Below are 24,855 nucleotides of genomic sequence, written 5' to 3'. Positions count from 1 at the left end.
TGTGACCTTCTTTATTATGAACTACCTGTTGAACACAATACAAATTAGCTTTATGCAATATACTGTATAGTTACGTGGAATTTATAATAATACTACATCTAGTTCCACAATGTTAATAATTAGGGCCAAAAATGTATCAATTATTTAATGATAATTAGGGAATGCAAATCGGTTATTTTTTGTATGGAAATAACCGCGGTTTCGGTTAATAACCGATTATTTCGATACAAAAAATAACCGAAAATAACCGATTTGCATTCCCTAATGATAATATATTATTTGGATTTAGTGAAAATATTTTTTTTTCGTATGCGTTTTTATTTTTTCTGCTAATTAACTTGAGAGCATTAAAACATAAACCTACAGGTGTATGTACAAATATCAACATATTTAAAACTAAAACTCAATAGCTTAGTTCTATTTATTATGCATAACTTTTCGGTGAAGATAGATGCAAATGACCTATGTGTGTTGTTAGAAATTATTTGTGTTAACCTAACATTGTCACCTCATTGGCTAAAGAATTTGAGTGTTATATTATGTAGGTATAGCCTCTGACTTTTATGTTTAGATCATAGATAAAAACCAGAAAGATAGACATTTAAATAGCTAATCAAGATATGTGTGTGATAGTAGTCATGGGCTGATTTGTTCACATAGCTTTCAATGAAGCTCCGCCAGAATGACATTTCAAAGATAAAGAGCCCGCCTGCTGCGAGCGAAACCAGGACACCAAATTGAATTCGCGACGCTTTGCCAATCTCTCGCAAGCCAATATGTCACCGTTAACGTGCCCGGTACATACCTATACCTACTTATCCATGCACAAAAAAAAACAAAATTATTATTTCGGATAGCAAAGAAACAATATATTCTATACATTCCCTCCTGCTTTTTCTTTTCGAAAATCTGTCTAACCATGACATGACTATCATGACTGTGAATGTTTTACAGAGTTTCTTTTTCTAAAACCAATAATAAAAATAAACGTGACTTTGTGGGTTTTGTGGGGCGGTAATATGTGTAATTAGACGGCTGTATTTTTATTGCAGCTTCCACAAGAAACAACAAAATAGAATAGAATCGAAATGTAAGGTGAATCGTGTTTTTTAGGCTTCCGTACCTCAAAAGGAAAAAATGGAACCCTTATAGGATCACTCGTGCGTCTGTCTGTCTGTCCGTCTGTCACAGCCCATTTTCTCCATAACTTCTGGACCAATTAAGTTGAAATTTAGTACACATATATAAATTAGTGACTCAAAGATAGACATGTTTTTTTTATAATTTTAAAATACATAGGTTCGAAGTTATTTACGATAGCCAACTAATACTAAAACGACACTGAGCTTAATGATAGCTAATAATCATAGAGGACGATAATTTACTATTAAGCACGTACAACCGACCAAATCCTTTGTGGTTACCCGTATTACGTCAATTGGTATGTATAATAGGTGTCTATTAAAATGTCTCTTAAATTAAAGGGTGGCGTAAGCGTAGTCATTTCGAACGACAAAGAATAAACTAAAATATGATATATATATATATATATATATATATAATTAGCTTTTTTGTTAAATTAGACACGGGAAGCAATTATCTTAATACAACAACGTAGCTTTACCAACGTAGCAAAATTGTATTTATATATTTAATATCAGTCCACATAATAAGTACATATTATAATATATTTGCTATTATTAACTATTGACTTTTATTAACTTTTCGCCGCAATATTAACTTTTCAATGATCTCAAATTAATATTCATTGAAACACTCATTGAGTTCAAATATTATCCGAATCAAGGTTTTCGAAAGAAGTGTTATACTCATTTAGATGTCTAAATTCGAAACCTTAATTTTAAGTATCAACTGTATGTGAGTTTTTCATGTGAATGGGCTACCAATAAGTAACATGCTCCAAAAGCGATACTCTAGCTAGGTTATGTTTTATAATTATATCAACCGTCATAGTATAATAATATACTCCGCCTGGTACTCTCTTCCCGTCTTTTCTAGGTCACCTGACTGACACAAGTCTACGTCATCATGCGACAGCGCTATATGATAATATGCGATAGCGCTATATATAGCGGCCATGTTATTATGACGTAGGCTTGTGTCACTCTGGGAAGACCATGTTTTATTAGATTATGATCAACCGTATTGACCCCAGCCAAAAACAATCGAGATAATCTCCTTGAACCTTGAACTTCCGTTGCCGACAATGCAATGCCGAGTTTCGTATTAAAATTAAGCACTTAAGATACAGCCATACAGAGGAAATAATTATGTTAGACTACGAAATAACCTTGTGTGAGCAGGAAATGAATACTTATTGTATATATTTACGTCTCAACTATTCAGTATAGCCAAGTTAACTCAAATAACTTCCGACTTGCTCATTGCTCACTCGACTGAATTCTATCTGATATAATATCAATATGATATTGATCTGAAGGATCTATTACAATGTTTATCTTATACCTTTAAACGAGCTATTTTTGTAGGCATATATATACATATTTTTTTTTTTTGGGGATCTCGGAAACGGCTCTAACGATATCGATAAATTTAGCTATTTGGGGGTTTTCTGGGGTGAAAAATCGATCAAGCTAGGTCTTATCTCTGGGAAAACGCGCATTTATGAGATTCTTATATATATATATATTTTTTTTTTTTTTGGGGATCTCGGAAACGGCTCTAACGATATCGATAAATTTAGCAATTTGGGGGTTTTCTGGGGTGAAAAATCGATCAAGCTAGGTCTTATCTCTGGGAAAACGCGCATTTATGAGATTCTTATATATTTTCCGAGCAAAGCTCGGTTTCCCAGATATGTATAATTAAATAATATGACTTGTTTGATTTAATAAAGATGGACTAAGAATTTTACTATTAAACTAATGACTATCCATCATATTAGAAAAACTGACTTACTGATTAACACATTTTTTTAACAAGTAGTAGGGGCAAGTACTACCTAACTAAGAGAATTTGTTTCGATGACGGTAATTGGGCTTGTGCACAAATCACGCGAGGTTCGACAGGGGGAGGGGGGGTCTCGAAAAAATCACGATAGATCACGTTGGGGGAGGGGGGGTATAAGGAAACCTCACGTGTATTTTTCTACAGCGAACGAAACTAAGAAAAAAAACCTACCACATGCGTAGATACTTTTTCTCGGTTTTATTAAACATAATTAACGTAATTCTTCGCTCTGCACTTCAAAATAGCGAGTCTTTTTTAACGAAAATAGAAAAATAAACAAGATTTTCTATGTACAATACTAATAATCTTAAAATTAGGTCGAATGAAAAAAATTCAAATAAATACACGTGAGGTTGTGTGGGGGAGGGGGGGTAGCAAAAAAAAACCTCACCAAATATCACCCAGGGGGAGGGGGGGTCAAAAAGTAGCCGAAAACACCTCGCGTGATTTGTGAACAACCCCTATCCTGTGTCAAGCAGCTAGCCAACGTGGCTGGCAAGCTGTAGGCACCCCGACAATGCAAAATCACCGCGCAATCCATTTCGTAGCATGCCCAGACGCAGCTACGCACGTGGCAACCATCACGCACACCGCGCACACTACACGCCTGTCGGCCTACTGCGAAAATCGAGTTATTTTAATACAAGAGTTTAATAGAGTAATAGAGAAGCAGATACCAAAATTTTGATATTCGCAGCTTTGATTCACGCCTATTCCCATATTTTATAGCAATCAGTTAAAATGGCTACAAAAGCCAATTTTTTGTCGTCTTCCCTCTCCGTCCGATTTCCGGTAAGTATATAAATATTACGTATACCAGACAAATGTTACGTGTTGTCAAATTGTTAATCCAACTGCTGTTGTTGCTACAATACAGAATTAAGTACAACAACCAACATACAAATCCACACGTGCGAAGTCGCGGGTACCTAATAAGTAATAGGTTGTAGTATTTTATAATATAATTCTCACGTTGATGTCCTGTCTGATCAAACCCTAAGTACAATACGTAAGGAACACATTTCATGCATGGCCCTGTTGTCTTTTATCTCAGTTTTAAACAAATGTTTGCACAATTTACCTAAGGTGTAAAGATTTGAGGCACGACAAACTTCATCTACTTACTCAGGCTGTCATCTTTTACGCAAACTGAGTAAATGAAGTAAGAATGATGAATGTGTGTCTGGGTCGTGCCTTTAGGCAACACAAAATCTACTCAATTGTATATTGAATCATACCTAAAATAGCTATACCTAAACAATATCTACGCAACACAAGTACCTACAGCATTTCCCAGTATTAACTTTATCTATGGCCTACATCTGTACCTCATGCCCCATATTTGTACAATCTACAAAGAGAGTTTAACTTTCAAACCGTATGAAGAGTAGCTATCACGATAAAATAGTCATAACGTGATTTCCTAGGCGCACACGTAATGAGACGAGATGAACGCGAACGGGCGACTCGTGAACGACAAAGCCGCTGCGAGATAAGCCTCGGTACGTGAGCCTCCGCGGCCGCCGGAACCTTGAATACAACCGCGCTCCTTCCCGCGATATAATAATAAACCTCTCAGTCTGGCCCGAGCCTTTACCGACACAACACGACCGACTGTTCTCATTTTCTGACCCGAATCCGACCCTTGTGATACGCGACACGCGGGTAGACCGAAATGTGCCCGTGCGCACCCCCGCAGTGACTGTGACGTGAGCCCCAGTGTTCCGATATGCAGTGACAAAACACTTGTATACAGATAGTGTATATTGTGATGTTTTGTGCCAAAACTCCTCGTGCCATATCCGTAGGAGATACGTTTATTAATTTTTATTGTACGCCAGGTGGGTACTCATCAGTTATCAATTAAAATTAATTGCTATTAGTTAAATACAGAGACTTATTTTATTATAGATAGTAATTCTTAGCTGACACATGAACTTTACCTATTAATAACCGTATATAACCTACAAGTAGATAAATTGCATAAGATAAGTATCGATACAAACATGTTCGCGAGTAAGTAATAGGCCTGCATAATCAATTGAATTCGTCTTAGCCATCTCGACAGAAAGCGATACAAAACAATGTTATTTGGAAACTAACAAAGACACTTTGTCTAAGTGCCTAATAGTAATACATAATGCCGGTCGCCGCTGTGTATAAAAAACTGGCAAAACAATTGAGTGTATCTAGTGCAGGGAAAACACGGTCCGTCCATCTATCAACACCCGTTCAATGCAAACAGGATGTACCGGCGACCTTACGATCACCACATTCAAGTGATCGCTGTCGACAAAAAAGAGGAATAAGATTGTTTTATTTTTAATATAGACCAATTCCTCGCACCTGGGAAACCTGTGCATCAGTTGGACATGATGGCAATATGATGATACCAGCGTAATGCAACACGAGTCATAATGAACACTATGAAAACAAATCCCCGAATTCATAATTTTAATCTGCATCTGCTATGTGCATCTGTTTTCGGGACAGCTCTCCAAAAAGATGAGTCAATACGTGTGAATCATTTTACAATATTTGTTTTATTTCCTTGCTTAATTCCATTATGTTAAGTAGGTAATATAGTATGTAGATATAATCATAAACTGCACCTATATATTACGTTACTATATTATGAGATTTATGTGTATATTGTAGTATATGAGTATATAACCTACCTATATAATTACCAATGTGTAATCTTAGAAGATTCTTATCAGTTATTATGTCTAACTAACAAGATCAGATAACATTTCCAGTAAATAAACGTTATATCTATGATATCATCATCAAATAGTACCTAACCGATTTAGCCAATTAAATTGCTCTAATCTCTACTTGAAATTAATATACTTAAGTCGCATTTAAAAGGTGTAATGTACTATTGCGATGTATGACCTGTAATATTTTATTTATTTAGCTAAGCGATTAAAAAATGCCAATCTTATTTTGCCACATACAAGTTTATAGACCAAGTACCTATTTACTAAGGAGTACTGTGTAGGTACTGTCGGCGCGATTCGGGAAATTCATTAGAGATTCACTAGATATGAAATAGTAAAGTATGTGACGTTCCACGGCAAAAGGTAAAGGTAAATATTATTGCGGCGCTATGCGACGTAAGCGCCAGCAGCCATTTGGTACCTTTTGCCATGGAACGTCACATATATTTATTATTTCATATCTAGTGAATGTCTAATTCATTACCCGAATCGCGCCGTGGCATTGCGAACATGGCATTTTATTGAATACGACCGTCTATACTTTTTTTTATTTACATCTGTATCCTGTATAATTATGAGTTATGACAGTGTTCAAGGGGAAAAAGATGGTTATTTCAAATTTTCAATTAATGTGGATGAGGTTGAGTGGTGGCCTTTGAGGCCACAGTGGTGTTTTCTTCGCGCAAGTTAATAGGTAAGTTAGGTACATTCAACGGTAAAAATATGGGTGTAGACAACTTACTCAAAAATATGTCCCATAGTTCTTAATTCACTGACATAAGAGTTATGGGCCATATTTTTGAAATGATTTGTACACCCATATTTTTACCGTTGACTGTAGGTACCTAATTATTTCCCTACAGATATGCACGAATCACTACGATTCGCGTTTCATTTGTATATTCGACAATTAACACGCCTCTGACAAAACATTATGATAACTTACGATTCTTACGAGTTGGACGTTTTATTGCTATCCCACGTTTCGTTCTTTTGCCCTTACGAGTTGATAAATCGTATCTAATTAATTACACAAAGCATCGGAAGTTGTTTATAGTCGGAGTATAAGAATTGAATAATGAGATATGAATTGACCCTTGTCTATAAGCTAAGGTCTACCAGATAGCCTTAGCTTGATTATGAATAAGAATCAATTTATAACTGCCAATAATCAATTATTGTTACGGTTAGTTCGACTATAATGTATAAGTACATATACCCCGCTATCCGTGTTGACATTCATCGCAATTTGTCATTAAAAACAAAACCCAAACGCTCAACGTGTATATGTTATCAATGCTCATCTTGTATGTGTCATCTCGACACAGCTTTCGCATTTTCTAGGAATATACGGCTGAGTATCTTTTATTTTTCTACTAAAGAGATGCTACACAACTATTTATGCCAATGCCAGGGGTGCGAAACTCGGGCAAACTTGGCTCCGTTCGGCTCAGCACTGCTCCGAGCAAATATTAGGGTTGACATAACTTGACGTTACTTTACTTTGTGTGCACGACCACAGATAAGATAATGGCTTGAATTTTGACAACCCTAAATACCGTAAAACCTCCCAACTATAGTCCAACTGCAACTACGGTACACAAAGGATATAAGCCGGAAAGGATAGTGTCACGTAGTAAAAGGGGACAGCGTGATTCGACCCTGAACCGCTGTCAAACTTCAGTTTTGTAGAAAGTTTCCTTTCTGGTCTATTGTTTATTCTGTGCCAATACGGCGAAGTGAAATGCCAATAGAAATAGCAGCATAGATAGAAGCAGCCGGCACAACCCGCCGCCAGATAATTACGATTGTTAGCCATTCCACGCGACAGCCCAATCACCGTGCAAGGCTTTTGTCTAAAACATATATTATATCAGTTATATAAATGCCACTACACAGTAATCTGTTGTGTCATACAACACATAATAAATATTAGGTACTTATACTTCTCTTTCTCGGGTGGTTTATTGCATTTAACAGACGCGTTGAATATAGACTTACAAATTATTTATATTGTGATTATATAAAAAAATTGACATTTATCTATTCATAATATATTGTCATATATATATATTCAACACGAAAATTATTGCAGGTGACTAAAATACACCCTGTATAGTTATTGATATTCTAGCACTATACATAAAATTTCTTCTACCACATTTCATTAGATATCTGAATATGACGTATGTAGATACTTTCTCTCATGAACACCTATTCACGATTTTTAAAAGTTCCTATTGAATGTTCACAGCCGCCGCTCGATGATTCTTCGCTCGGCTCGCTATTACCCATTCCCAACCATTGTTTAGCGTTGCGTCAACTCTTCCTATTGTACCATTGCTAGGTATCCCTTCGGTTTACTCCATCTCAGCTGTTTCACTTAACCTGCACGACCGTTTGCATAAGACTGCCAAATTACTTAAAACTATATGATATGATATGATATGATTTATTTATCTCACAATATACAATGTCACTTAAAATTACACATGGTAAATTTTTAGGAATTTATATTGTGATTGTCAGTTTTTTTACATTATGAATAATTACGAAAAATAACACTGAAAATCAAAATTTCATTCAAAATTATTAAATAACATTTACATATATTACATGAAATCGTTATTATAATGACTATATTAAATAATTATTAAATCATGCCATGTTCGAATTATAAGTCAGTGAACCACTACATTAACTAAGGCCTGATTCGAAACAAATTTGACAAATTCAGAGTGATTTTTCTTGGATATTTTCTAGCTTACTTTATATATACACTACGACATTATAATTATCAGAATCACAAAATTATTATACCAAAAAATTTTTTTTTTATCAATTCTAAGATGATCAAAAAATTCAAATAAACGCCGCCGTCTTTTTAATTAGGCGCCAAATTGCTGTCAAAAACTTGATAAGTATGGAAGAAACTTGCACATAACTAATTTCCAACATAACCTGTTACCTAATATTATACCAATACTGAAAGGTAATTTCATTGCAATATCCATGAAACAATGAGGATCTAGACATATCTTCAAATATCTGGCGTATCAGGAATTTCGTCGATGTGGTGTCAGTTACCGGGCATTGGTTACTTTTCGACAGAGAAATCGACACCAACATCACTAAAAGAAACGGTTCGCAGCTTTAGTTTAATAATGCGGATTTCCAATATTACTTTGATAATATTTGGAGATGATCCACGATGTTTATGAGGCAATCAGCATGCTTAAGCCAGTACCCTCGAAATCGGACCAAAAAACTTGATTCAACAAAGTCCCACAGTATTGACCTATTGAACGGTATGGAGTGGAGTGTCCAAGGAATTAGTTCGTTAAAACAACAAAAACTATATGCAATATAATATTTCAAAATAAACATTGTTCTTGATAGGACTCAAACTAAGAAACTGTCAAAAAACACTGTCGGATGTATGATGGAGGGCATACAACAAAACTAACGACAGGAGCGGGAAGAAATGGAAAATGATGAATTTACTTATAAATAACAATTTTTAAACAAATTTTCAATAAATTATGGAAAAACAAATCTTGATTCAGCTAGCTTCAGTACCATTAATAGGGTTTTCAATTTGGCAGATTGAATTCGAATCAGGCCTTAGTTGGTTGCATTTCTGTCAGGCGGATGCTTCGTTGACAGATAACGCGAATATATCACTCTGATTGTAGGTCTGGTAGCAACACGGTTTACTATTGTTCGAGATCACTTACAGTCGTTAGCTGATGGTACGCAATGAGCTCAACTATTCACAAATCATGCTGCTTTTATGGTTAGTTCATCACGAATACACCTTCAAGATCCGTACCGACTATGCGTATCTAATTAGTAATCATAATCACGCATAAACTGGTTTTCAGAGGCAATGCGTTCGGTAAACGTTTTGAATAAAGGCACAACACATGATAAATATACGTTTTTCCCCTAGTGAATATAAAGATCTTTCAACTACCGGGATTTTACACTACATAATGAGTTTGATTATCTAACACAGTATAATCGTCAGATTAAATTTATATGGCCCGCAACACGGCATTTGAATTAAACATGTCTTCATACACTATTAGTGATTTCACTCAATGCACTTTAGTTTTACTTCCCTCATTAATTAACTGATACGCCGACATTTAGAAACCTTCCCGAATAGATGTGTAATCGCGTTTTAGCCTGCTACTTTGTCTCTAAAAAACCAGATAAGTGCTATTTAGTCGGACTCGCCTACCGAGGGTTCGGTACAAATTTTACTTATTTCTTATTTTATTTATATTTTGTATTGTATTTTTAATAACAAACAAAAAAAAGCGGAAGCGCTGGTGGCCTAGCGGTAAGAGCGTGCGACTTTCAATCCGGAGGTCGCGGGTTCAAACACCGGCTCGTACCAATGAGTTTTTCGGAACTTATGTATCATTTGATATTTGCTAGTCGCTTTTCGGTGAAGGAAAACATTGTGAGGTAACCGGACTAATCCCAATAAGGCCTAGTTTCCCCTCTGGGTTGGAGGTCAGATGGCAGTCGCTTTCGTAAAAACTAGTGCCTACGTCAAACCATGGGATTAGTTGTCAAGCGGACCCCAGGCTCCCATGAGCCGTGGCAAAATGCCGGGATAACGCCAGGAAGAAGAGGAGATTGTATTTTTAATTTAACGACAAGTACCCTATAAAATTTGATTCCCTTGTGAATGCCGAAATATACGTTTTTCTACGACATAAAGGGCATATCTTTTTTTACGTTAACATAGGAGTTTGATTTTTATACAGCTTTAAAGGACTTTTGAGTTTTTGTGGTTTAAATTTCAACTCGATACCTCCACGCGTTCCCAAGATAAAGGGTCTCAGACAGATTGACGGACGGACCAACGGACGGATGGACAACAAAGTGATCCTATAAGGGTTCCGTTTTTTCCTTCTGAGGTACGGAACCCACTGCGATATACGACACAATAACATTGATTTTTGCCACGTTACACATCAATTAAAGCAACAAAAAGGAATGCTATTTAACCAGTAATTTACGAGTAAGTGAATACAGGAGAGTGGTTGCGCTTGTCGAGAACAAGCCGTGGCCTTTAAGCGACCTCGCGCGTGCGTCACGGCACGGCATCTAATACACAAACAACCAGAAGCTAAGGAAATATAAAAGGAAGTCGAGTAACACTTGATGTTTACACAGGGAATAACAATGTTCTAACTAGATCCGCCTTTGGTGGTTGCGGTTTGTTCGGCGTGGGTGTAAAATGACAAAATCACGACAAAATACACTTCAACTAAAAGCGGTAGTCGGTAGGCTTGTTTCCTCGTGGTTTTCTCGCTTGATATGTAGAATTTTTTGGGTCCTCCTCCTCTTTTCAGCGTTCATCGGAATAAAAGCCTCAATAAATTAATCTGATGGAAACATTCAAACATATTTAGCACGTAAGTTTGAAATAGTTTCATAATTAATTTAAATAAGATATTTCTAGTTATTAACCCTCACGCGCATGCCCAGCAGTGGAACGTATATATGCTGAATTATTATTAACAAGACCAATACACATAATCTATTGAATATCAGCTATAAAAGGTATTATAAATGTTCTTTAAAATCAAATCTACGGGTATTTAAAACCTTGAAATATGTCAATTTCGACCGTCTGGTTGTGTCTTTTGTGTTAATTTGATGAATCTACACCATGCAATTAACTAACAGACAATAAAGGATTAGTCACACTGATATCTCTCGTATCAATGACCACCTTGAATTATGTAAAGACGTTCTCACGGTAAATTTATCAAATTTCGTAATGTATTGTTATAGATAAGATTTATGTTCCCTCAAAATAATCATATTTTGAAAGACGTTAGTCTACCGGTTGAAATGTTGGATTATTTAAAAGCGTTTGTACATCACTGGAGTAACGAGCACTACGTCTTTAAACAAGGAACTTGACATAAATAAGCATGAATTATTGCATAAAGTAGAACCAAACATAAAATATAATAGTTAAACTGCGTCGAAACGTAACTACCTGAATATAAATAAAAGATTGTTAGCCCACACACAGCCCACGCCGCATTTACCTTAGTAATGAGGGAGGAATAATTACTGCAGTGCATAGATATAATCTATAAAAACAGTATTCTCTTAATTCTACTAATGCAGCTATCTAACTCATATATCTCATTACAGGACCTTGGCTCGGATTCTGGCTGCCTGTTGTTTTTATACCGGCTGTCATTTGAGAAGGTTGTTTTTACCGGAGCATTCAATGCGAACATGTTACAAAAGCAGAGTTGAAGGCACGCGACCGGCGCCAGCTAAGTGAGAAATGATCACTGAAGATCCATTTCTGCCTGCCAGAATGATTTATTAAAACTGGTCAATTCAATTATATTACATTCGGCTAGTGAAACAGTTTATCATTGACATTATAATAGGTATCTACCTAACAAATCGGTAAGCCTAAGTCACTGTCACTGTCTTGCGAACCAAAGATGTGAAATATTTTCTAACGGCACTCAATTGTTAACATAAACTGAACCACGATGTTTAAAATAAGTATAGGAATATCGTTGCGTTTTTTACAAGTACAGTAAACGCTAAAACTCAGACGCGGAAGTCGCGATTACGAATAGTGACAATTATGTATAATACTAAAACATTACCCAATAATAATATTTTGAAATACCTATTAAACTTTGCCACTGTGCCTGATTAAGTCCGTACTTAGGAATTGATTACTAAATAATTTAGTCTAAATTACACAGATAAAAATATGATAAACTTGACAAAACTAATAGCATAGCTTAATTCAAGCTGGTACCTAAGGAAAACGGATGCGGACAATATATAATGAGTTACCAACATGCTGCCTACAGTCTACTGTTTGATATTCATAACATAATGGACGCAAAACCTTATGCAGAAGATCCTATATTATTACGTGTTGGTTGACCCTGAATTAGGGATCGGCATTCAACCGTAGGTCGTCATTAGGGTCTGCGTGGTCATTGATAGTCACGATCGCCAGAACCATTAAAGAAAACATCAAGGATTGATCATAGTAAATACGTTACACAAAATAACTACTTTTTGAATACATCCAAAACCGAATTTCATTAAACATTGCTTTTGTTGTTGTTGTCTAGTATCTAAGTACTATTATTTATTGTGTGACAAAAGTAACAGGTTAGGAAAGCAGAAACATAACTCTTATATGACTCTTAAATCACCACAAATGAATTTTGAAAATCGATATAGGAGATAGAAATATCAAAAGTATCATAACAAGAACTTTCAATGCATTTCGACAAGTAGGTATTTACGAGTATAATACTCTCACTCACTTTGAGTAATAATACCTACCTACCTATAGGAGTCTTTGTTATCTTATGACTGTTCATATTTACACCATTTTTATATACCTGTACAAAACAATTACCGATGCGTCCACACAGATATTTTTAAGCAGCTTCAATACAATGTTAAATAAATGGTGTAAAAGTTTTGTAAAATAAAAATTGTGAACGTCCGATCTGCGATTGCGCTGAATTTATTGCACTAAATAAATAGCGCTTTTATTTACGAGTGTAGGTACCATAAAGATAGAGGTTAAGTTTAGTATACGACCAGTCACAGAGTATGGACAGAAGTGTCAAGTTCGCGCGAGCGTGTATGTCGGCCACTGCAGGTTGCAAGCCGATCCGATTTAATATGATTACATTGATTACTCAACTTCTAGCGAATATTTAAAGAAAATTAACCTTATTATGTAGTATTAAGAGCTTCTGACTAGCGCGGTGCTGAAACCTAAGAACTTTAGATTGACAATAATTAACTCTAAGATTGCACATCTAAATCCCGATGCTAAAGTAAAGGCTCCGTCACACAGGCGCGTTTTGCGAGCGGCTTGTGAGCGGGGCGCGCCGCTTTTACATATAATATAAAAAAACATTCTCGCAGCGCTCACACCCCGCCCGGAAAACGCGCCTGTGTGATGGAACCTTAAGTTCTCGTTTCAATATACACACACAAAGGTAATAAGAGCGGGACACAAAGTTAATCAATTCAGTTTCATTTTAATTTTTCATTCCATTTTACATACTCGGGGCTGAAACCCCAATACATAAATAAGTAGAGTCAGATATATTTGAATCCTTATAGCCGAATTTATCTTCATGCTAAAAGTGTACGTCAAATGTAAAAATATTCTACATATTGTTTAGAGTTCTCAGCATTGTGACTAAAACCGACCACTGACTGACAGTCAGTTGTTCGGAACTGTCAAATTTTTGTTCTAACTGACAGGCCGGTATCGCCCGGCGGCCTGTTAGTCAGTGGTCGGCTTAAGAATCATCATGATCTTAATTATATAATTTTTAATTCATCGAGCGTCGTGTTATAGGTACCTATTGATTTCATTAACTTGTAAATCATATTGCATAAAAGGAAAATTAATGAGGCCACGATGCCAATATGTTACTCTCATGAACTCGTACGAAATATCAAATTAAATGACGGTGTAATTAAAACATTAAAAACTTTTAGGTCAAATGCCGTACTGCAGCGTTAGAGTTTTTAACGTAGTTTTGGCTCAAATACCTAAACTCCATTATAACATAAATACATATTTGTAAATGGAGCCAAAAATTTAGCAAATTCAAATTCATATTTTCAACTGATTTTATCACGAACAGATAAAACTGGTTTGGAATCGAATTTCTACAGGTAGGTACATAAAAAAACATTTTGATAAATTAATTTATGTTGGAACCATACGTTAACAATTTCCACATCGATATCGAACACACTGTGGAGCTAATTAAGCGAAGTGACTGATGCAAAAACAGACTAATAATATAATGTGTTAATTTTACGCGGCTAACGAACTCCAAAGGCGGATGTCGACACAGCTTACAGAAAATTGAACCACATAATGTTTTTATGTCTTAGTCGTGTGATCTATCTAGTCAATCCATCATGGTCTCTCGGTCCAACCCTGATCGTATCAGTAAACTCGTAAACCTTAGTAGGTACCTACGTACGGAACGTTGAGTCATGCACCTACCTATGGGAGGCAAGGTGCCCCGGACGTCCTCTGGTGCATTAACCTCTACAATTATTGACCATGAAAAGGCTTGTAATTGTAACCCATGCAGTAAGAATAAGCTACCAGTTGTTAAGGATCAATCTAAATGATTAAGCCGGATGTATTTAAAATACTAACGGATACTAATACGGATGTAAATAAAATATGTAGTCACCTGCAATAATATGTTTCACAACGAAAGCCGTAAAATTATCTGACTCGATCTTATATGTAGAGCCATAAGAGCGTGTCACATATCTTTGCGCGGCCTTCGAAGGGCAAACATATTATTGCAGGTGACTGTACAGTACCTAAGTTGCAGGGGTAACTGTAAAATCTGTATTAAGTATTAGGTAGGTACTTATATAAACTCAAAAACTAAAATTTATGTTTATTATATAAACAGTAGTCAGTAATAAATGTAGGGGAGGTAGGGGACCATTGGGCATTTAGGGAGGCTCGGGCAACCCCTTGTCACACGATTTACAAGGGGGTGCCCGAGCCTCCCAACTGCCCAGTGGTCCGCTAGCTCCCCTACGTTAATTATATAGGTATACTTAACAGCAGTCCCACTTCCCAGTAAATAAATCACGTTTAGTCATAAAATGGCGTCATGAAAGCCATTCAATGATCTTAATCAACACGTAACGAATACAAGGATATCTTTTTGCTCAGTACTTATTAAATATCATCGTAAAAAAAAACCAGCCCAGTGCGAGTCGGACTCGCGTTCCAAGGGTTCCGTACATTAAGTCCGACTCACGCTTGACTGCACATTTCTAATAGGTTTTCCTGTCAACCTTAAGTAAAAAACTATTTTGTGTATTTTTTTCAAAGATTTTGACTCGGTAGTTTCGGAGATAAAGGGAGGAGGGGTGGTCATTATTTTGGCTATTTTCTTGAACTTCTAACCTATATATTTTAAAATTATAAAATACGAGTAAATACAGGTATTTGAAATTCTCAAAAAGAGTTCTTTCATTTGACATATAACGCCATATAGTTTGAAAACTTTATTTTTTAATTTTCTCAATTACCCGCTAAAAGGGGGTGTTTAAAATTGACCATGTTTAAAATTCATTTATTTACGTCACATGTCCGTCTTTGGGTCACTTATTTACATATGTATAATTGTATATCAGATTTCAACTTAATTGTTCTAGTAGTTTCCGAGAAAATAGGCTGGGACAGACGGACAGACAGACAGAAGCACGAGTTCCGTTTTTTTTTCCTTTTGACGTACGGAACCCTAAAAACTAAAATGGCGGACAGATCCTAAACCAATTTTACTAAACTCGTTTTAAACCTAAAATTGATTGCTAGGTATGTCGTATATATGATCACGAATATGTGAATTTTAATATGTTAAAATAAATTAAGTACCGTAGATTTAAGTTAATCTAAATTATTATTTGATTAGTTTTTTATCTGTTGAAAGTATGTATGTTATTAACTTTGCTGTTTATAAAATAATTAAAATATCTTAGAAAAAATTGGCATACAAATATTAGTTAACCCTTACCAGGCTGACAGTTCAAAAATGTCAGTCTTACTCATCGAAAATAGAACACATGTTGAAGTGCCGTATATGGGAAATATATATCCCTTAGCCTGGTAAAGGGTTAACATTACATTTAGGAAATAAAAACAAGAGAATAAAAAAACAAGACTGTTTTAAAAAAAAAAATCAAAGTCTCCCGTCTCCGTTCAGGGTTGCTAGTTTTACTTACTAACTTTTTACTTAGGTAAAAACATTTTACCCGTCGCTGGTCATAGGTGAATATAAAATGTGGCCATCTCACAAGGCCAAGGGCTTATGAGATGGCCATAGGCGAGTGTGCAAGGTCGCCAACGCTCGAGTCTCGGCCTCCGGGGCTCAACGACCGGGCCTTCCGGGTACCGATTCTAGTCTATATAGCATTGCTACCTTATATTATGAACCTTGTATTAATAACAATAAGAAACTCTTTAACTATATTTTTGTACGCACCAACATTTAACGACTACATCATTAACATTTAAATTTATGAAATAATTGTTTATTTTTAAAGTAGTTGTCGAAACCCTGCTGCGAAATAAATGAACAACACTCCTTATTTGTAACAGAATCATAAGATGCTACATTTAATGGCTTGGATTTAATTAAAATAAATTTTAAGTCACTGCATCGGTATTCAGAGCACTGTGTCAATAGAAGATAGCAATTAATCGATCACAAAGATAGTAACTGCACGACCTAATCTATATCTATGTGCATAGACACTATGACTAGTTGTAGAAAGTATACGCCGAGTACGTATTGCATTTAGGTGCCTATAATTTCCACGAGTATGTGTGCTACGTGACATATCAATTCGACATCACATTACGTCAGCGCGCGAACTGATAGGTTCGGTTTAATTCACATAAGATCCAAAAGAAATCTATGCTGACGCGCTAGAATCTTTGGAAAAAATAAATTGATAATAATTATTTACAAATACATCCCGTTTTAAGGGAAATAATTATAGTCCTAGTTTGCAATGACACAATAGAGGGCTAACACAAACTTGTAGTGTATATTAACATATATTGAATTTTTACGCGTGTTTACAAAATGCAACAAGCAAATGTCACATATGATACTCATGAAAAAATCACACAGAAACGAGATTTAAAACAATGACAGACTAAAACCTAAAACATAATCTTACTAGGTTAAAGTTGGCCTGATAGAGAAAAAAATGTGAATACATGTCTAATTTTATGATGTGGGTCGCGACGACAAAATGTTAAATATAAATATTTCTTTAGAGACATTGAGGTAAAAGGTTAAAACCCGTGAGGTGGCGATATCTTCCGTCGCGAGTTTCGCACGATGCGCCACATGTATATATTATTATCTTTCGTTCCTTTCGAATTACCTGGCTTTACGCCCCCTCTTCATCATATGGGTATTCAAAGGTTAGATTTAATGCTTTAAAGCAGGAAGTTAATTTAAGTTGTTTTTTTTATAAGCACTCTTGATCTTTAAAAATATCATGCTTAATTGTAATCTTACAATCGAAGTAATTAAGTAAATGCCAACATGATAAATGTGCATTGTTATTACCGGGTCTTATTAAATTTTGCGAGATATTTTATAATAATTAAGTACCTGCATATAATGATTATAATGAAGCTTGTTTCTCAGCGGAGAGTAGAGTCATCACAGATTTTCAATTGTAACGATCCTGTCATTATTGCTTGCCTACTTTAAAAGTATAATAAACAAGCTATTAAAAATATATAGCCTATGTACCTTCTATAAATAAACTTCTACGAAGCTGTTGTATGCTGTACCTCCCGATAAATTTAGTCAAATACCCACGCCACGCCTGATCTGCTTAGAAAAAAAGATCTCAATCATGACAATATCAAGTCAGCAACCTGTTTGATAAACTTATCGACCAATAATAGGTTTTATGTGTACGGACGTAAGGACTTCGCCGTTATTACAGATCATTGTAGGTACCTTTACCAGTTATTCATATTCGTGAGATATTAATTAGTTGATGTCCGCTAGAAGACTAGTTAAAAAAGATAATAGAAAAACTATTAATTAGACGTATTTGTGTATGCCTACATGTCCACTGATTCATTAAGTCTGAAGTCTGATGTCTACATGATTGATTAAGTTTTAAAGTTCGTTCAAAACTGTGGGTATGAAATTAAGAGTCCCAACATGCTCGGCCGTATTTCACCTTCTCATACAAACCAAGTTTCGTTAATTACGAAGTTTCAGAGCAATCTAGCTAGTTGTTTTAAAATTAGTCATGAATAAAATTGTATGGAGAACCGAATTTGCTGGGGCCTCTTAAGCTTACTAAAAACTAAGGAGGTAATATTTACATCATCATCAATTGCGAAACGTACCTAAATACATACCTACATCTTATAAAACAGCATGTCACAATATATCTTTATTACTTAGCCTACCAGGCGTCTTTAGGTACACTTAAACTCCATTTAAAATTTTATATTACTATACTTAAAAAGTTGAGGGTCGAGTCGGTTAGTAAAATTAGTAACTACATTTAAAACAAGAACGCATCTATACAAACATAATTTAATATACGAGTAGAATATCAAAGAGTCAAAACTGTTTAAGGATAACTAACCAGTAGAGCACGAGCACAATTCTGTTTAAGTAGGTAAAATTGTTCTTACAATACGTACAGTAATTTACAAATGAACTCACATTCTTTAAGCATTACCGTTCTACGCATAGCAAAGGGCCTTACCTTAAACGCAACCAGTTTACCTCTGAGAAGGTTAATCGTTGCACTTAATACTCGTTCTTCATACCAATGTGGTATAAGCAACCTCGGTTATATTTAAGTTTATTCTTCCGGTAACTGATAGTGGATAGTGGATTGGAAATGCACTTCCGACACGGCTCTTGATAGATCTGTGTCAATGACTGTGCCGCGCCACTTGAATGTAAAGGTCAATATATCGTATAATCGGGCCACAAGTTTAACATAAAAATGTTTTTTCTTGCCACTGCAAATTGCTATTAGCGAGGCTACTGTGGCAATGACAATTTTAATGATAAAAATGACTTCACTTCACAGAAACTTAAACTTCGCATGTACGAACTTGTAGTGAATTGGGCGTTATATTTCGAGCTTTGTTAAGTGTTATTTTAGTACTTAACTTGTTTGACACTGCAAATGGTGCAGTAAGTACCGAGCTATATGAAAACGATGTATTTGACCATGAAATATTTAAGTTGTTGTACCTATTCAACATACAACTTTAAGATGTTATATATTGGTATATTAATTGTTTACTTTAAAAGTATTTCTAACAACGATTTGTTTCTTATTTTTATTGCGCTAATAAATAATACATGTCGTTACAAACAAATGGTGTTATTAAATAAAAATGCTGTAATTATAATGGTCACGTGTATTAAAGGCGTAGTTAACGAGCCACATCCGTTTCCCGAAGACAGTGTTGCAACTGCAGAACTGCACGTTGCATTCCATTGCAGGGTGGGGAGTTCACCTCATTCTCACCTGATCACTTGATCTCAATCGACGAGAAAGAGAATTTAAGATCTATTAAATCCACAATCACGTGACGTTTGTAATTAAATTAAACTATAGTGAGCTTTTTATACTTTGCTTATCGAACTCAGTTCAATAATGTAGATATGTATTAAACGCTTTGTAGGTATCTAAAAAAAGTCTTTGACTTTTCCGGTTTCAATAACAAACATCTTGTAGTAGCTAATGGATGCCTCCGTGCAGCCTGGAGGCTAGGCTAATGTTAGAGGTTATAACATTACGAGTATATTAATATTTAACGTAGATAGCTATAGTAAACATTATATCACCGACCGATGCAACCAACATCTGGTTGGAATTATAAACGCAATAAATCTTATGAACTATCCCGGTTGTTCCCATAATCGATTAAAATTATCAAGATGGTGCACGTTTATTTAATAACACTAATGTTATGTTAACGCAATAATAATGTCGGACTAACGGCAGTACTTAGATAGGTACAACTATTTTAATGCACATTTAGGCGGTTCCAGAACTTGCATGTCATTTTCGTAACAGCAGTATTTGGTCCATCGACTGAATTCATTGTAGGGGAGGTAGGGGCCCATTGGGCAGTCGGGAGGTTCGGGCACCCCCTTGTAAATCAGACCCACTGCCCAATGATTCCCTACCTCCCCTACTCTGAAGATAGCAATGTATCACATATTGTATGCAAGTTCTTGAACCGTCTAAATGAGGTTTAAATGCCATTAAGCCCATTAAACGAGCAACATTGTATGACTTTAACTTGGAAACTGTACACGTACGTACCTATTTACACATATAAATCTTCAATGTAAAAACGCAATCTTACAATTCTGCGGTCGGTCGTAAACCAGACAAAAGTAATATGAAGATGCAATCCAGGTCAAGTCCATGTGTGACATATACATAAGTAATTAACATATTTAAGATAACGGATAATAAGTACAGGACAAAATGATCTTGCTTACTCTTGCTCTACTTAATAAATAAGTCATTAGATCTTAGATAAAGCTAGACACTGTACAGACTTACGTAAATAAGGCCTTCTAGACAGGCCTCAGGGTTGCCTGTACCTAGTGAAATAATGAAGCAATCAGTAACTGCACTTGTTATGTCTAATGCACTGACGTGTCGCTTGTACCTTGTAAACAGTTATTATAATTTATCTGTACACATTTCAGTCCTTATTCTTATAAATATTTTACACTGAACATAGCAATTTTATAAGCTTTCTATCTTTTAACTTGTAGGGAAAGTTAAAAGATAGAAAGCTTATAAAATTGCTATGTTCGCTCGTACATACATACCTAACAAGCTAAACCTCAGAATTCTCATAATATTCATCCGGTATTTTTAGCAGTTGAAAACATACCAGTGCCCCAATATTACAGGATTCTATGTTTCACTTTTATCGAACTGAAATTTGAACATTGTCATAGTGACATTATGTCGAATTTCAACTAAATTGAAAATGTAACATAGAACCCTGTAATATTGGGGCAGCATTACATTATTATAAATAAGTACTCGTAATCACTACGAACATTAAAATGATTTTTGATAGATGAACCTAAAGTGGAATTCAATAAAAATTGCAAAAAAAATATACCTAACCACACCAATTTACCTTCACTTCATTACTTCGCAATTTCGCACTTTTTAATGACAACTATTATCAACAGTTTATATAGTTAAATATCATTTTTTATTTATAATATATGTTAATTATTAATATTTCAGTGAAAATAACGTAAAAATGATAGTTCATTTAACTATTTCAAGTGATAACAAAATCTGTAAAAAAATATTTGTTTACATAAAACCCCACTTTACCTGGACTACGATTGGAAATAACTTAAGACGTTCACTGCGGGATGGGGTCGAAAACCCCCATGAAAAGTACATAATATATGCTTAATTGCGAGTAACAACACAAATTGCCGCACCGAAGATGTTAATGTTTTTTCACTTAAGCAATTCTTGCATAGGTATTTCTATCTGCCTCACATATTCCACTGTTCTTTTGTACCTTGCCAGTGGCCGGTTTTTGGCCACCACGGATTATGTAAAAAAGTGGTCTCCCTACCTGACACTGCTTGTGTACATATGTATAGTCTGTAATAGACTCGAAGGCCAATGATGATGAATGATGATGATGTCTTTTTATACACTACTCCAGCTCAAAGTATTTTTCTATTATTTGCAGGCTGGGTGAGCGATGAAGGGGTGGTTCGACGCGTTCCGCGAGGAAGGCGGGCCGACCCTGTACGCGTACCACAACCGGACGGCGGTGGCGGCTGATGTGCCGGCGCTGGCGCTGGTCATCGCTGCGCTCACGCTCTACATCGCTTTCCTCGCTATTTTTCCCGGCATCAGGAAAGAGGTAACTTTTTAACCATAAAGCTGTTTCGTTGTAGTTTAAGCATATAATAATATACAAATGCCTACCGTAACTAGTGGAACGCGTAGAGGTAGGTAGGTACTTGATGGTGGCTGACGCCCGACATTATAAAACTTCCTTGAACCACACAATTTTCGAATACCTAATAATCAGTCTATAATAACTCGTTCATTAAAAATCTTTATGTCTATGATAAAATAACAATATTCCACATATGTATGTAAAAGATAGAATGAGACTGATTTAAATTAAATCAGAAAGACTCACCACTTTATGGCTCTGCTGTCTCTTTTGTTCCGAGGTTTTTGGATCCAAGTAATTGAAAGTAACCAGGTCTACATATGCAGATTAGTCATCTTCTTATTTCCACTCTCATTTTTCACTTCTCACTCTTATTAACCCACTTTAAACATTACCTACCAGAAATTAACAAAAATTACACAGCACAGCACGAATTAAACGTCCTGTTTCAAAACCAATTTTTTGACACTGACGTGCCAGATGTATCAGATGTGCGTGACAGAAAGAAACTACTGACTTGTATTGTATACCTAATACAACATTCAGCCCGATACTACATGGCATTTATCATAAAGTTTATTCAATGCAGTTTGGTTATTGCCGATTTTAAGTTCCGGGTCGTTTTGTTACTGTTATAACTCTACTAGCTTTTGCCCGCGACTTCGTCTGCGTGGGTTCTAGAACAGTCCAGACTATCCGAGACTATTCGAGAGCATTCCACAGCATTTCAGAGCATTCTGGAATGTTGTCGAATATTTGAGAACATTCTAGATCATTGTGGAATATTCCAGAATACTTTCGAATGTTCTAGAATATTCTATATCCTTCCCCGGGACTCTATAGCAAATTTCAACCGAATCGGTTCAGCGGTTATTGATTCCCCATACAAACTTCCACCCCCTTTTTCAGCCCCTCAAAGAGGGATGTCTGGGATAAAAACTACCCTATGTCCTTCCCCGGGACTCAAACTATCTCTATACCAAATTTCATCAAAATCGGTTCAGCGGTTTAAGCGTGAAGAGGTAACAGATAGACAGACAGACAGACACACTTTCGCATTTATAATATTAAAAATAATTAAAAATAATATAAGTATGGATTTTTTCGTCCTGGATTGGAATGGCTCCTTTTTTACGATTCTCCGCCCGATTCAATTAATCTCAAGAACCGTAATAACAGTAATAATCTACATATTATATTGTTGAAATTTTCTCTTTATAAATACATATTTGATTTTATTCCGAATAGATAATTTTAGAATACACTTTTTTCGTTTCAGAGGTTTTCCACATTCACCATCGTTACGCTTAGTCTCTTCGTTGGAACTGTTATACTAGGTGAGTCCATATTTTAAACTAGATCGTTCTGTGGGAGAATATAGGAATGTGATTTATCTTACAAAACTAGTTGGGTGTGCCATTATAGAATATAATGTCTGTGCAGAGGCGGACATTTAGCGCAATCAAATTAAGGTTTTTAGCTATACCAATAATTTTATAATTATTAGATTGTAAATGTGTTTTCGTTTACATCAGTTTAAATGTATTTCCGTAAAACCTATACCTACATATTTTATAAAAAGGTTAATAAGGTTTTTCCGCTCCTTATTAATGAGACTTCAATATCACTCTTAACCCACGATAGTCTTTTATTTTTATACTTGACTACTACAAAAAAAGCTTAACCAACCCTCGCAGGTTATAGATAGAGTATCAATAGATTCAATTATATGGCCCAGCCGGAAGAAACTTTTTCAAACTAAGTTCCTGAACGCCCAACTTCTTATAAAGTATATTTTAAATGGAAAATATTCTGAGTCAATAAAAAACTGTAATTAGAAGCTTTTCAAACTGTTTTCAATCTCTAGTAATTGTGTAAGCCACCTGTTGTTGATTGGTACCAAAACCTACCTCAGTGGCCCTGATGGAAGTAATCTATACCAGTCCCCAAACAGTCATTACGTAAAAGGATTTGTAAATCTGAATCACTTGCTGAGAGGCGAGGCGGATATACCTAGAACATTGGCATTTCGGACTTATAAATAGCTTAGCATTAAGTATTGCACGCCCGCTCTTAGACCACTTCTAACCTACATTAAGTTCTGAAGTAATTAACCGTTATTGAGAGACTACGGATACTCGTACCACGGAATAATGAAAAAGCCCACCGACGGATACCTATCGTCTCTATCGACAATGGGCATCCGTGCTCATTCAAAACTATATATATATAGAAATCATTTTTACACAATTAAATATATACTGGCCATAGAATGCCATGCCCCTCGGATTATTTCATTATTATATAGTTAAATAAGAGCTTTAATAATTTAGTTTGGAATTGACTTATTGTTTGCTCCAATTTCTTATAATAACCAAAAAATCGAAACATCTCAGGAAAGGGCACAGCTATATTTAAATGACATACTTACTTTAATTTAATAAAAATTTAATTTAATTAATAAATTTAATTTAATTTAATTAATTTATTAGTTTAATTTTATAAAAATCTTTTCCATAATGTCAATATCCAGAGAGGAAAATGGGGACTAAGTTTGTAAGGAAAAACGAT

The 24,855-nt window shown here is 35.4% G+C and overlaps 1 protein-coding gene across 2 annotated transcripts in view; it reads left to right on the top strand.

The window, feature by feature from the left end:
* LOC134670165 (dual oxidase maturation factor 2) overlaps positions 1-24,855 on the top strand; it is a 65,479-nt gene that overhangs the window by 33,937 nt on the left and 6,687 nt on the right. The window contains exons 1-3 of one of the 2 annotated variants that reach the window (XM_063527858.1): positions 4,444-4,832; positions 22,069-22,245; positions 23,564-23,621. In XM_063527858.1, the coding sequence (XP_063383928.1) occupies positions 22,081-22,245; positions 23,564-23,621 (223 nt within the window). In that variant the 5' untranslated portion in view covers positions 4,444-4,832; positions 22,069-22,080. Of the gene's footprint in view, positions 1-4,443; positions 4,833-22,068; positions 22,246-23,563; positions 23,622-24,855 lie in introns of those variants that run through there. The other variant, XM_063527857.1, reaches the window with a different exon arrangement.

The sequence above is a fragment of the Cydia fagiglandana genome, chromosome 13 (assembly GCF_963556715.1).
Source record: "Cydia fagiglandana chromosome 13, ilCydFagi1.1, whole genome shotgun sequence".
NCBI lineage: Eukaryota > Metazoa > Arthropoda > Insecta > Lepidoptera > Tortricidae > Cydia > Cydia fagiglandana.
This window is presented reverse-complemented; position numbering and strand designations above follow the sequence as displayed.